This window comes from Notolepis coatsorum, assembly GCF_963971535.1.
Source record: "Notolepis coatsorum genome assembly, chromosome: 9".
Taxonomy (NCBI): Eukaryota; Metazoa; Chordata; class Actinopteri; order Aulopiformes; family Paralepididae; genus Notolepis; species Notolepis coatsorum.
This window is the reverse complement of record NC_140173.1, coordinates 110,540,998-110,557,139: the sequence shown is the minus strand read 5'-3', so window position 1 is coordinate 110,557,139 and position 16,142 is coordinate 110,540,998. Positions and strand designations below refer to the sequence as shown.

The 16,142-nt window shown below is 45.6% G+C and overlaps 1 protein-coding gene across 1 annotated transcript in view; it reads left to right on the top strand.

Moving 5' to 3' along the window:
- Positions 1–3,528: 3,528 nt before the first annotated feature.
- Positions 3,529–16,142, top strand: part of prkg2l (protein kinase cGMP-dependent 2, like) — a 60,827-nt gene continuing 48,213 nt past the window's right edge. Inside the window, exons 1-3 of the mRNA XM_084321652.1 lie at positions 3,529–3,643; positions 4,168–4,754; positions 10,662–10,828. Coding sequence (XP_084177778.1) covers positions 4,267–4,754; positions 10,662–10,828 — 655 coding nt within the window. The 5' untranslated portion in view covers positions 3,529–3,643; positions 4,168–4,266. The remainder of the gene's footprint in view (positions 3,644–4,167; positions 4,755–10,661; positions 10,829–16,142) is intronic.

The following is a 16,142-nucleotide window of genomic DNA, read 5'->3' as shown; positions in this document are numbered from 1 at the left end:
TTCAACACATTCTGTGTTATTATGACACATCGTTTTTGAGTGTGTTATATATTTACTGAAAGGATCAAGGACTTTTTTTCATCCAGGTTATGATTTAACCCAGAGACTGAATGAAAACTCAGCGGTATGTAGTAATGTTAGACAGGTTTAAATATTAGCGTTCACCTGCCTCGATACAAAACTCAATTCTGACTCCCCCACTTCATTCAAAAGGCCTTGTACTAATGCCATTTTAATTTGTTTTCATCTTAAATGTTTAGGCATAGCAGGTGCAATGGGTCCTTACCCTTTTTCTTTCATCTTGCTGAACAGTGGCAGTGAGATACGCTGCAATGGAATCATATAACCTTCTATAGAGATGATGCAAAAAAAGATTGAAATGTGCTTTCAAAAGTAAAAGTCGTCAGACCTTGATATGATATTAATACTTAGTTGTAATGTAGCCCACATGTGTTCTTAAAAGGTACTGCACAAAGCAAGACCTTTTTTTCCTGAACATGATTTTAAATGAAACTTTTACGTTTGTGGGCATTTATATTTTGATATATTTCCAAACATGGAAGTGGCCCACAATTTAATTTCATTATCTACTGACTATAATGAGGGTTTTGCGATATTGATTTAGTATATAGATAATTAATTTCCATGTTGACACACCTTAACCGTATCTATATGTCTTGATCTTACAGTATTTATTGTATTAATATGTCAGTGTACTCTTCATGTAATAGCCTCACAGAACTTGGACAAAAATGTGTTAACACTTGAAAGAAAAAATAAATCCTTTTTATTTTCCAAATGCATTTCCAAATGCAATGGCTTTTGGAAATGTATAAAAAATTACCCATTAAATACATAAATAAATATCAATATATTTTGTAAAGATGTGATTATAGTAATTAATTATCTAATTGTATATGAAGAGTACACAGGTGTATTTGAGTATTTGTTTTCTATCAAATGTAAAGTTAAGAGTTGTATAACATTTTGGTCACTTTTACATATTTATGCCAGTCTATGCTCCATGCATTCTGTTTTGAATGACGTGTATGTATCTATCTCTTCTATTGTTATATATCATATTATATATTATATTATTGCATTTAAAGGGAAAATTCAACCTAAAATAGGATTCACATAAGTTATTTCAATACTATACAGCTCACTTTCAATTTCTGAATAATATTGTCTCTCCTTAAGCTGAATGACTGGAGAGACGAGACTAGGGATGCTGTCATCAGGAGACAAATCCTGGAGCTGCTCCATAGACAATGAATAGTGGAACAACTCTTAGGACAGGTCCTGTACATTATATGGGTAAATGGGTATTTTTCAGATTTAGAGCTATATAACCCTATATAAGTAAAACACATTTGGATGTAATAGATCAAACTAAAATTATCTGAGCCCACAGAGTCAGTTAGACCAACTCCAAATATGGTCACTTGATGCTCTGGTCTCCAGGTTAGGGAGACAGCTGTCTATGTTTATAGATATTTACTTAACTGTCCAAGGTCATTGGAATAGCACAAAGTAAATCTTATCGTGAATTGTCCCTTTAAAGCTGCACAATGTTTTAGGATCGAAATTTTAACCTTTGAAAAGTCTAAATAATGTCTGATATATCCTCAGAATAGAATGAATGAAGTGTCCCAAGAGAGAAAGTGGATCCCATGGAACACTGTATGAAGCTATAATGATCTCTTTGACTGTGGTGCCCTGCCCTCTCACCACATTTACAACACAAAGAAGCCTCTTCTAGGGTGAATTTTGGTTAACATAGTTTCTAGTAATTTCTTGGGATTTGTGTTGAGATAAGAAGGCTCTATGCAATTGTAACAAATTATTCTAGAGGTATTTCTTTTGCATTACCAAAATGCTAATTTTGAGAAATGAGAGAAACATTTTACTATAAGGATTCTAGATCATTCAGTGGGCTAATTTAGCCTGCATTATCTTAAAAGGGCACCCAAAATATAAAAATTAAATGTAATTTCCCCTTTACCAGATAGTTTTGGTATGATTCAGTTTGGAACATATTATCTGCTGTGGAGATGTCTGCCGTCACTTCCAACACAGTGGAGCTGAATGGCACTTAGAGCGCCACAAACCGAGTGGCATTCAGCTCCATTGTATTGGAGTGAAGGCAGACATCTCCACGGCAGATATCTCCAAAACTAAGCGAATCACACTGAAACTATCTGGATGGATAGATTCTGGGTGAACTGCCCCTGCAATGTGTACTTTTGGAAGTAAAAATCACTCACACAAAGAGCTTGAAAATCCTTAGATGAGTCTATCTTATGTCATCATCAATCAAAAGAAAATCCTTTTCTCAATGGAACCTTTTGTATGGTGATTGTGTATATGTTGTAAACTGAAGTGTAGGCCATGCTCAGAGAAAAACTAATTTATATGTAGCTTTTTTCTAGCTTTAAACAGTGGTTTAGGGAATCAATTTTCCTCTGAGGACAGTATGTTTATTCCGGTTTGAAAATATACCATCACATTATTATTATTATTTATTTTTTACTTTAATAAAGTTCAAATGTTCCTTTCAAACCTACATAACAGCTTTTACTTCAGAGTATAAATCAAGATGTATAATATTGTGTGATAATCTGTATCAGTTTCAGGAGCTACAGTAGACCTGAAAACGAAGAAGGGGGCATTTTATTTCAATGCATTTGATTTTTAAACCATTTGCATGCTGATATTGTTATAGCCTGTAATACGCACTATTCTGAGTTATTAGCAGCATCATTGTAACCTGTTTGAATGATATAACCTGTGTTATGTATCCCATGCTATTTAAGCACGGTATGAGGAAATCTGTCAGTTGAGTGACCTTTTAGCATTTTCCTCCACTGTTGCAGATTTCTGAAGGTAAGTGCAATGGAACATTGAATTGAGATGTATAAGTTTACTTGATGTATAATAAGAGATGTATAAGTTTAGATTCAATGTGAGTTCCATCGATGAGTCTATTCAATGCAATCCACAATTGAATATATTTTAGTAAACTTCATTGAGTGTGGTGTTAGGAAGTGAATGTTTGGTTGGCTAATGATAAGGCTAATGTTTTTATTTTCCAGAAAATGTTTTTACTTTTTATAATCCATAAAATGGCAGCTTTTGTCACTAATTGCCAAGACAGATTCACTGTTCAATATGAGTGAAATTTAGAAAACATTGTCAATGATTCAGAATAAACAAATACATTTTCATCTGGGTGGATCATTATTTTCCCATTATGTTAAGTCTGAAACAGTACATTGACTAAATAGACGTTTGCATCTGTCTGTGGAGAAAGTATGACACGTCTACTGCAAGCGAGGCTAATCATGTAGTAGTATCGTCTGTAGGCCTGGGAGGATTTTGTTAAACGTCTCGCGACCACCAGGGGGAGCCAAATGCTTCGAACTGATTTATATTATTCCTTCTCGTCATTCACTTGTACAATAACCCGACCCTTAAATTAGACACATGTCTTTCTTGGGAAATGGTCCGAGCCGCAGAGCAACGATACCGACAAGTGGGAAAATTGCATTAGAGGGGATTGCACACATTATAGCCAAAATATAAAATCAATGTTTCTGCAGCATCGCTAACATCGAGTGCACTTTCTAACCTCGATGACACAGTAAGTACTAATCAGACAACATTTCCACGTTTCTGCAATAGGTTGATTTATTATAGACTCGCACAAAAGACACTTGTTACGAAAGCTACTTGCACACCACAAGTGGTTCTGGTACTTCTTGTGATAGGCTGTGTTAGTTGCTGTTGCTATTCTTAATTAATCAGCTAACGTAACGTTACAGAAAGCAGGGGCTGGTTGAGCATTGAGTTCAGTGTTGTTTTTATATATATATATATATATATATATAAAATTATTTGATTTCACGTTGGCTATACTAACTGTCACTGTTTGTGTAGCCTATACAGTGTAGGTTCCAATCAATTCCAATTCCATCCAGGGAGTAGGATTTAATAGATTGTAGCCTATACAAATGCAACAAATTTGCATTCACATTATATTGTAATGTAAGTTTCTCGTGTATTTGGTTATATAATGGTTCATAGTGATTCTCCTTATCTACTTGACCTCTCATGTTTTATCAATGACTTCCTTCCCCATTTGTCAACAACAATGTAACATTTAAGACATCAAAATAGTTTCCAGAGGGGAAAAAAGGACAACTTGTCCATTAAACTGAAGGACTTCTCAGTAGCTGGAGTGAGTTTGACCTAAGGACCGTTCCTATGGTGGCCAGCCATAATCTGGCCATGGGCAACGGTTCAATAAAAGCCCCACGGCCTGAGGAGAACAGCTGCCCGGCCCCCCGGAGCCCGCCAGGCTGGGACGCAGAGCCCCTGAGGCTGCGGATTGCCCAGCTGGAGGAGGAGTTGTCCCGCCGCGACCGGGAGTTCCGTTCCCAGGAGCTCCAGCTGCAGGATCTACAGAGGGAGCTGGAGGCCCAGATCTCCCAGATCGACAAGCTCAAAGACGCCCTCGGCTACAACGGCAGCAGTCTGGGCCTCTCCCTACTGTCGCCCGCCCGCTACGGCCACCGCCTGCCAAGCCTCATCGACCAGGGCCCGAGCCGCTTCCACAAGGTGGCCGTGGAGGTGCACCGCCGGCTCAAAGCCAAGGAAGGCGTCTCTGCCGAACCCACCTCGGAGAACTTCTGTGGAGGGCTCCGGGCCCCCCACATCTCCATCGAGAGGGTCCGTGTCCGCAAAGACTCACAGTAAGTGAATGATGAAATGTGTCTCCTTAACCTTTGAGGTCAATAATCGTTGATCTCAGATGTAGGCCCTAACGCAGACTTTCTGGGGTATGATGAAAAAGTGTGATGCCTGTGTTCATCGTAATGATGACTGCTATTATAGATTATATGAGCTATAATTTGGTGTTTGCTGGATGGGCCATACCTGTAAGTTGAAGAAATGCATTGTAGATGTTGATCTTTTCAATAACAATTAGGGATGCCCCGATCATGTTTTCTGCCACCGATACAGATCACGATCTTCTATGAGTCATATCGGCCGATACACTGCCGATACCGATCGTTTTTGGTTTTGTTATAGATAAAAAAGAAAACAATTTTAATCTAACCCTAACTAACCTTACTGTCATGCACTTGTCCTAATATACTAACCTACACTGTAGTACCAACATTGATTGATTGATTGAACATTTTATTAACAGATTGCAGAATGGGTAGTACGGCTCAATACACACAATTGTTAAGGGGATGCAGACCAGAGAAAGACTTTCGTCTTGTTTACATCAGGGTCCCCCATTTTCAATTCATCATAACATGCATACAGATAGACAGTACTGTTACATCCAGAAATTTGTCCAGGGGGGGGGGGGGAACTGTACATTGGAGGGGGTTGGGTTTGGACATTTACAGACCGATACCCGATCCAGCTATTTCCGTGAATATCGGCCGATACCTGGCCGATCGATCGGGGCATCCCTAATAACAATAGCAATACAAATAAAATGACACAGGGCTTATCCTTTAACTGCAATCAACATGTAAACTATTATTTGATGCTATTGATGGTGCCCCACTGCGCCAACACCGCCTGTGACAAAATACAGTACTGTACCTGGGGAGAGCCCTGATTAACACCTTTATTTCAATGGTGCATGTTATCAAATCCTTCCACGCAAAACAGTCAATTGCAGGATGACGAGACAGCTCTGACCAAAACCTTCCTAGCACTGTGTGCAGAATCGGATCTGAAAGCTTGTATTAGCATCAGAGGACAATAGGAACAGCCTATGGGACACAAAGGGCCACAGGATCTAAATGCACGCGCAGAGTCATTATGGGGTTTCAATTACGCAACCCACGTTTCTTCCCCTGCCCCCTGCACTCAGGCACAATCAGAAGGTTCTTTTTGACAAATGGACTGACTATGGTTTGTGTGATGTGGTAATTAGGGATCTTGTAGCAGGAGGGAGAGACACAGAGGGCAATTTGCAGGCTGAAATTATTGATGGTAAATGTACACAGACCAGGCTGCAGAAACAAATTAGTGGGGGGGCATACAATACAATTTTCTCGGGGGGGATATATAAAACAGACCTGCTGGGGCAGGGGACACAAACGGGCTGGATAAGATGGTCAGGAAGGCCAGTAGTGTGGTTGAGGTGGAGCTGGACTCTAGCGAGGGTGGCGGAGAGGAGGAACCTTGCTAAGCTCCAGGCCATCAGGGAAAACCCCTCCCACCCACTATACACAGACTTGGCTGACAGGAGGAGCATGTTATAGGCTCACACTACCTAAATGCAGCACTGAACGGCACAGGAAGTCCTTCATTCCGACAGCCATCAGACTATACAATGCATCACTGTGCCTCACTGCATCACTGAGCACAGAGTGACAGTTACCATCTTCCTGGACTCTTACTTTTTAAACCGCACTGTGCAATATTACACCTGTAGACTTCAGTATATTTTTACTGTATTTATTTACTGTATCTTTTATTCAATTTTTATTCTATTCTTAGGCCATTTGTTTTGTTATTCTTATTCGTGACTTGTTCTGTCTAAGGGCGCGTTCACACCTACCCTGTTTGGTCCACTTTAAGTGGACCATGGTCCATTTAGATCAATAGTCCGTTTGGTTTGTACAGGTCTGAACGCAAACCGAACTATAATGAGGACCAAACAACCGAACCATAGTCCTCTTGAAAAGTTGGGACTCGGTTAGTTTCAAAGTGGACCATGGTTCGTTTGCTGTTGGTGTGAACGCAAAACGAACTTTATATAGTATCTAATCTAGAGCAAATGAGTGACAGGTGCCTAGTGGCGGCGGTCGCGCGACCCAACTTGACAGCGCCAAGTGACAGCTTGCGCGCGACCCAACTCAAATGAATGACAGGCGCGCGGACAGTCTCTCTCTTCCTCTCTCTCTGCCTCTCTCTCTCTCTTCCTCTCTCTGTCTCTCTAGACTTGCGCCGCGCGCGGACAGTCTCTCTCTTCCTCTCTGTCTCTCTAGACTGGCGCCACGCGCGGACAGTCTCTCTCTGCCTCTCTGCCTCTCTCTCTCTTCCTCTCTCTGTCTCTCTAGACTTGCGCCGCGCGTGGACAGTCTCTCTCTCTCTCTCTCTCTCTCTCTCTCTCTATATCTCTCTCTCTATATCTCTACTCTCTGAGTCTAGTCGACTTGCGCCACGCTCGTAATGACAGTATCTCTCTGCTTTATCACAAGAGACGCTGTCGGCAACTGTTATGTTTGTGAGTGCTAGTCCAATAGATGAACGACTTGGCGACAGCATGTCCTTTGTTTACAAATTAGATCCGCACCAAACAGGGTAGTGTGAACGCAGACCAAAATCAAACAATGTATCATTTTCACATTTGGTCCACCAGAAAGTCCGGACTATCCACGGATAGTCCGGACTATCCCCGGACTTTCAGGTGTGAACACGCCCTAAATGTTTAATGTTGAGTGATTTGCAGTGTCAAATTTCCCTCAGGATAATACATTTCTATTCTATATCTTTGAAAAGTCTCCATTTATTCAACACTTCTGAATTCACTGACAAACTGAACTGAACTGACAAAAATAAGGTGCATAAAAAAGCAAACAAAATTCCTCCACAGGCTACTCACCATCATTAGTAGAGCGGCAAGCGGCGTTTGGGGACAGAGTGAAATCTTCTTAAGACACTGTCCCTCCACTCATTCCTCAACTTTTTTGTTAAAGGCCAACTTGCAGGTTGTATTTTTGTTCAATAAACAATGTGGACTAGGCCAACGGTGACTTTCATGAAGAAGAAAAAAAAAGATATATTGAAATTGACCCAGTTTTAGCGTTTTTATCAAACATTTTGTCTGCCCAACACAATCACCACGCACGTGGATATTTTAATCAATGGTTCATAACGTGCACGTGTAATCGAAATGATGTCGTCATGTCGTCAAGTTCATGCAAATCTTTTTTGTTAAGTCCTTCTCAAATGCCAACTGAATTAAATTGGCCTTGCGTCGATGAAGCATACTAAGGCGATGTTCTGTAAAGACGTTCTTGAGGGTAGAAAACAAATTCTCACAGAGTGCCGTGCTAGCTTCAGTAGTGTTGTTGTTGACATCAGTGCCCACTAGGGCTGTCCCAGACTAAGGATTTGGATAGTCGACTTTGATTGGCCGAAATTAGCCGATAGTCGACTATTAGTCGACTATATATATTAAAAGCTAGAAGGTCCTGGACGCGTCTATTCTTTTACCAACAGATTTCCAGTTCCGCGTTCGCGTTCTGCGATCTGATTGGCCACTGACGTTTCTGGTGCGATCTGATTGGCCACTGATGTTTTTGGTTATGTGACATGCGCCCAATCGCGTGACACGCCCATATCCGCCTCGAACAGCAGCAAACTACCTAACGCCTAGTTTATCACTGGTTAAGCTTAGGCGACTCTTTCGAAGTTGGTTAAGGTTAGAGTTTGGAATCAGGGCTGGTGTTCTATTGCCCTGCTCTAAGACAAACTCTAACCTTAACCAACTTCGAAAGAGTGCCTAAGCTTAACCGGTGGCAGAACTTGCCGTCACACGATTGGTGCGACCAGAAACGTCAGTGGCCAATCAGAGCGCAGAACGCGAACGCGGAACTTGAAATCCGTTGGTAAAATAATTCAGGCGTCCTGGACGCGTGAATATTAAATGCCCGCCCCCATTCTACCTAGACTAGACAGCGAGTGGAAGCCACTTCCTCATGCTGCGAGGCGGAGTGGGGCCCGACGCCTCTGCGTGCGCTCTGGAGGGAGAGAGGGAGAGAGAGATGGAGAGAGAGGGAGCACTTGGGGGGGGGGGGGGGGGGGCACACGGGAGAGGGGAGGAAGGGAGGCCCACAAGCTGCCGCGCGGCGGTTCCCCCCCCTCCCTCCCTCTCTCTCTGTCTCTCTCTCTCTCTCTCCCTCGAGTGTGTGCAGAGGTGTCGGGTTTCGCTCTGGAAGAAGCTCTCTCTCTCTCTCTCTCTCCCCCTCCGGAGTGTGTGCAGAGGTGTCGGGTTTCGCTCTGGAAGAAGCTCTCTCTCTCTCTCTCTCCCTCTCTCTCTCTCTCTCTCTCTCTCTCTCTCCCTCTCTCTCTATCTCCCACCCCCCCCCCCCTCTCTCTCTCTCTCTCTCTCTCTCTCTCTCTCTCCCACCCCCCCTCTCTCTCTCTATCTCTCTCTGTCTACCAGTCGCTGTGTGGGCTGACTGTCACTCAAAGTGCTTATGGGCGGAGCCAGGCCATAACAGCCTGAAATCTTGAAGCTGGAAAATGATGGTTTTGAGTACTTGATTAGAAATATAAAACAATGCATTTTTTTGAAAAAAAACTTACAGATGTCTTAAATAGACTAACAGGAATTGTGTAAAGTTGCCCAAATAGTGCTAGGAATAGTAGTACATGTCCCCTTTAACAAATCTATCTGTCCAGAAGGAGCAAGGAGGATTATTGGCCAGGTAAGAAGCTTGGATGCTATACTAACGTTATGGCTAGCTTGGATGCTAACTAACGTGATTGATTGATTGATTGAAAACTTTATTAACAGATTGCAGAATGGGTACAATACAGTACAGCTCAATACACACAATTGTTAAGGGGATGCAGACCAGAGAAATACTTTCGTCTTGTTTACATCAGGGTCCCCCATTTTCAATTCATAACATTCAAAGGGGCTATCTCTCTCTCTGATTCATAATCAAACCAGACCTCCTGCAGGCAACCACTGTGTGTGTGTGTATATATATTTGTGTTGTGTGTGTGTAATATTCAGAAAGAGAGGGAGAGAGAGAGCGAGGGAGGGTGAAATATATTATATATATTATTTGGCTTAAATATGAAAGAAATTCTACAGTCCCTCCCCTCCCCATCATATGTATATACTCTGTCAGGATCTATGGGTAACAGTACTGTATATTTGAATATCGTATATGTCACAAATGTAACGGTACTAAATACCTGATTGATTGATTGATTGAACATTTTATTAACAGATTGCAGAATGGGTACAGTACAGCTCAACACATACAATTGTTAAGGGGATGCAGACCAGAGAAAGACTTTTGTCTTGTTTACATCAGGGTCCCCCCTGTATGTCATGTATGTCCCTATGCCATAAATGTCATGATGTCTTGTATGTCATAAATGTCACTATGAATTGAAAATGGGGGACCCTGATGTAAACAAGACAAACGTCTTTCTCTGGTCTGCATCCCCTTATACAATTGTGTGTATTGAGCTGTAGTGTACATGGTGACTGCTTGACTTAAATATTAAAAAAAATATATATATATTATAATATAAATATATATATAAATATATATAATATATATATATATTAATAAATTATTTTATAATTTTATTTTTAATCTTTTTTTGGCATCCCCTGTTATTTTACCCACGCGACGCCACTGTACTCCAGCAACAACGAAACTACTTGCTACAAAACAAATAATTAAATGTGACGTGATTTTATGTAGAGTAACATTATAATTTTCAGCATGCTGAGGTGAAATGTGAGTTTTAAATATGTTTTAAATGAATCACGATCTCAAACAAGCCTTTGACCTTTTAGAAAGTGATGTTTTGGAGTGGTTTGTTTACAATATCTATCAATACCTGTCTTCTTCTTCCTTTTCTTCTCCTACCAGTACCAAGAAGCTCATCAATGATGCCATCATGAACAACGACTTTCTGAAGAAGCTGGAGCCTCAACACAGCAGGGAGGTGGTGGACTGTATGTTCGAGAAGGTCTACAGCGAAGGCCAGCTTGTCATCCAGGAGGGAGAACCTGGAAACTACCTCTATGTTCTTGCAGGTTGGATCCACAATTCCACATACATGCTGAATACGTAACGGCACGTTAGGAAATTCCAGGAAATGGACCCAGGAACAGGTTCAATTGAATGGAATGTTGCCATAGAAATTTCATAACGTGCTCTGTACCTACTAGGGGTGTAACGGTACACAGAAGCCACGGTTAGATTCCAAATATGTAGTCAGTTCGTCCAAATAACGCTTGTTTGGAAATTTGCTCCAACGCTTTTGGAGATTGGGCGGCTGCGACAGGACTTTGGTTGACACATGCCCAGTTTAACAATGTGAGGTTTGATTGATTGAAAACTTTAACAGATTGCAGAATGGGTACAATACAGTACAGCTCAATACAAAAAACTGCTAAGAGGATGAAGACCAGAAAAATACTTTCGTCTTGTTTACATAAGGGTCCTTCATTTTCAATTCATCAAGAATTAACTACTAAGGTTAACGAAAGGTTATGACTATAACCTAGTTATATGAGTACTGGCTGAGCGTCTCGCTCTTCGCCATACTGAGATATATCCTTATCTCCCGTACCTACTGTACTTCATTAACGAAAACAATGCACCCATGCACTTGACCAGGCCCTGCCCCAGTGTCCCCCTATAAGACACCGGACATGGTCATACTCGCCCTTCCTCAGGAAAAAGTTTCCATCATAGAAAACCCAACCAAGGGACCTCAGGGTGCGCTAAGAGCGAGACGCTCAGCCAGTACTCATAACTAGGTTATAGTCATAACCTTTCGTTATATAGCCTACTGGCCTCACGTCTCGCTCTTCGCCATACTGAGATATGGGGCAGAGCAGACGCGTGGCCTGACAAATGTACCCCCTGAGGACCCGCAAGCCCTACCACCAGGGGGGAGGGGAGTCCTGTCCACCCGCCCTTCCTAGTGAAGAGGGGGCGGCAGTTAACTCCACCAAAGTGCGAAAAAAGAGGGAACTAGAGACTCCTAAAAACACACAGCACAGGTGGGACCACATGTGACACATCACCCTGTGGCACACACCCACACACCCCAGCTAACCTACCAAAAGGCGGGACGCAGGGGAGGTCCCAGTCCTCAGAACCGTCTGGCAGACAGAACCCCCAGTCATGTCCATGAGGTAAAACCTAACGAAGGGACCCGGGGAGGACCAGGAGGCCGCAGCACAGATGTCCTCCACCGTGGCCCCCCCTAATAAGGCGGCAGAGGCCGCCACTCCACGAGTGGAGTGCGCCCTGACACCCCCAGGGGGGGCCAGTCCAGCCAACATGTAGCAAAGGGCAATGCCCTCGCACAACCAATGTGACAGGAGCTGTTTGGACAGTGCCTTACCAGCGCGAGAGCCACCGTAACAAACAAAGAGCTGATCGGTAGCCCTGAAGTCCTGAGTCCGACTGAGGTAAACCCCCAAAGCCCGGACGGGACACGACAGGTGAAGGCTCGCCTCTAACTCACCAGCGTGAGGAGGCGGATGAAACGCCTGAACCACAATATCCCTGGAGCGAAAAAAGCTCCGGATATGTTTTGGCACGAAGACTGGATTAGGCCTCAGAGTCGCACCGCTATTGACACAAATAGACAAGCACTCAGGCCGCACCGAGAGAGCACACAGCTCACCCACGTGCTTAGCGGAGGTGATGGCCGGCAGGAATGCAGTCTTGAAGACAGCTGTTCCAAAGATGCCTGCTCAAGAGGCTCAAACGGGGCCTCAGACAACCGGCCGAGGACCAGTTGGAGGTCCCAACTCGGAGACGGAGAACGTTCCACCAGCTTAAGACGCCGAGCGCCAAGCAGGAAACGCTTCACAAGAGGGTGGCTGAACAACGTAACGCCCTCAAACCCCACATGACAAGAGGATATAGCCGCGGCATATACCCTCACCGCCGACAGTCTACCCAAAATAGACTGAAGGAAGGAAAGGACAGCGTCCAGGGGGCAGGACACCGGGTCCAAGCCCCCCACTCTACACCACTCTTGGAAATACGCCACCTACCCGCGGAAGCCGTGGTAGAGGACAAAGCGTGCGCGTGCCGGATAGCGTTAACCACAGAATAGCCAAGACGCATCCCCACCAGATTCACACTGACAGCAGCCAAGCCTAGATGCTGCCCCAGAACAGGAAGGCAGAACAGAGTTCCGCGTGCCTGAGAGAGGGCCCGCGGTGACCACGGAACAGGCCACGGCGGGGCCACACAGAACTGAATCAGGGCCGGGGACCAAACAGCTGAGCCCCGGCACGACCAGGACCAAGTCCCGCACTCCCGACCCGCCCCAACAGCTGAGCTATCAGGTGTAAGGGGGGGAAAAGCGTACAGAATCCCGGACGGCCACGGAATCGGTCCCAGACCTGCTCGACTATGTCTGGATGTAATCCCCACTCGTCAGGGTGAGGACCGACATCACACCTGCACCCACATTCACCCTGCCGGGGATGTGGAGAGCCCTCAGTCTGCGCAGATGGAGAAACGCCCATAGCCAGCCGACCGCCGCCCGGTGCAGACGGGGGGAGCGTACTCCTCCCCGTCTGGCGATATACGACGCTGACGTTGTGTTGTCCGTCCTGATCAAAACACCGTTTGAGGACCAGAAGGACTGCCTTCAATTCCAACACATTGAATGTAGCACAGACCGGGCAGCATGGTCTTGCCAGCTGCCCCCTACTGCGTTGGCCCGACACGTCCCCCCCCAGTGAGGGAGGCGTCGGTGAAGACCGTGACGTGTGACAGCCTGCTACCCATTGGGACCCCGCTGGTGAGGGCCACCGGGTCTATTTCCATACTGGAAAACCACCTCTGTATCCACCTCACGGGGGGAAGAGGAGGCCAAGAGGGACCACGGAATGAGCAGATGCCATCATACCGAGCAGGCGCATCACGGACAGCGCCGTAACCGTCCTAGGACGGAACCTCCCAAGCGTGCCGAGAACACCCACTCGCCACCGCTCCGAGAGGGATGCCCATATAGACCTTGAGCTTAGAATAAGCCCAAGTACTCCACCCGTTGACTGGGAAGAGGAGTACTCTACTTCCAGTCTACAGCAAAACCCAGGCTGGTGAGGAATTCCACCACCTGCCTGGTATGAGACCTGACGATCTACCCTGACCGGCCAAGGACCAGAACTTCGTCCAGGGCAGAATACACTTCGTAACCCCCGACGACGCAGAGGCCCCAGTGCGGTCTCCATGCACTTGGTGAAGATGCGGGGAGCCAGAGAATAGCAGAACGGCAGCCTCTGGTACTCATATGCTAAACCCTGCAAAGGAAGCGTAGGTAAGCCCTAGGATGGAAGATCGGGGATGCGAATACGCATCCTACAGGTCTATGGAGGAGAACCAGGCCCCCACCTGACAGTGCTCAACAGGTGGGAGACGGTCAAAATGCTGAACCTTCCATGGGACAGGTCCAGCATGGGTCTGACACCCCCCCTCCCGATTTCTCGGGCACCAGAGAATACCGGGAGAAAACGCCACGCATCGCGTCCTCCTTTGGGACCACGACGATGGCTTGCTTCGCCCACAGAGATTGGATCTCGTTGGCCAGAGCTGTCACTGCTGGTGACCCTGACAATAGGGTCTGTACCAAACCTGAAAACGGGTGGGGTTGTGTAAACAAACACAAGTCCCTGCCTCAGCGTTCTCTCCATCCACCTCGACATATGGCACTGCTGTAGCCATATGTGATGATAATCCCAAGCGCACCCGCCGCCACTTGGCGCTGGTCCGCCAGAAACCGTAGATAGGCGGCCCGGTCCCGCCCACTGTGCGTAGCCAACCCTGGCGAGCAGATCGTTCCGTGGAGTCGGGACATCGGACCCTGACACTACCCACAAGGCAATCGCACCCAAGGGGGGACCCCGACAGAAAGGGCCGGTTTGATACGGGAGAAGCTGACATCATACTAGGTGACAAAAGCTCCCCCACTGAACACCCCTCCAGCATGGACTGCTGAGGAATTGTTCTACAGCTGGACATGCAAGGTGTGAGGCCCCCACACTGCCCAATAGGGTGGGTTCCTACACACCGTAGCCCTGCAGTGATATTACTACCACCCAAATCACGCGCGCCTGCCAGACCACTGCCGGTCTTCCGGGAGTGGGAGGCACTAACGTGATACCCGGCCTGGCAACAAGCAACCTCCACTGTGGTGTGCACCCATGAAGGGGTAAATGAATAAATGAACTAAAACTCCACCAACACACTGCAGAATGGGCTAGCCCATACACACAATGTTAAGGGGATGCAGACCAGAGAAACACCAGTCCCGCACACAATTCATAGATTCACAAAAAGCACACCAGCCCTAGGCCTCAGCCCATCCACCCATGAAAAGGTAAACAAGCCCCCGTCAAAACTCCCAACAGTAGATTCCGATTGACCGTCAGCATGAATGGTTAAGAGGAGGGAAGACCTTTTTAAAAAGATAACAGTAACCCAGCATCGTAGCATAGCATTAGCCGCGCGCTCCAGGATAGCCGGGAAAACGACAACGTTTACCCAGATATCCTGCCCCTTGCGCCAATACACAACTCTGTTGTCTCACGGGACAACAAGCAGTATCACAAATGCCAGCATTGACGCCTGGTGGCGCAGGCCCTACCTGAGCGCGACCTAGCCACGACAGCTAGCCGCCGCGCGACGTCCCTCGATCCGCTGTCGGAAGACGAGGAAACCCCAGGACAGGCCCGATGCGCTGTTAGAATGTGCCGAGAAGATTTCAGGGGCTGGCAAATCTCTGGCGAAAACTCAACATTGTTCAATTTCTCTCTGCATTTCATAACAACTAGTTCATGGAGTGCACTGCAGCGTCCATGATGGAAACGAAAAAAAAGAGGAAGGGCGAGTATGACCATGTCCGGTGTCTTATAGGGGGACACTGGGGCGGGGCCTGGTCAAGTGCATGGGTGCATTGTTTTCGTTAATGAAGTACAGTAGGTACTGGAGATAAGGATATATCTCAGTATGGCGAAGAGCGAGACGCGAGGCCAGTAGGCTATATAACTATCGTAATCGATCGTCCTGCTATATTCCTTTATCCGTAATTGATCAGTCTCCCCAGTTAGTAGCTAGATTAATATATTTAGTGGAAGTGTCGATAAACAAATAATCTGGACAAAACCATCCCTTTTATCCATCTGATTCAGATGACTAACAGACATTTTGAACAGCTCTTGGTCCATATGGGCATAATATGCATGCCGTGACGCGGGGGATTCCCCAATCTGGATGCGTTAGCCCCAGTCTCCTCCGTAGACCATGACCGTCACATTTAACAAGAGGCTTGTTTGAGATTCAAATAGCTCCAGTGGCGGCCCGTCAATGGGGGCG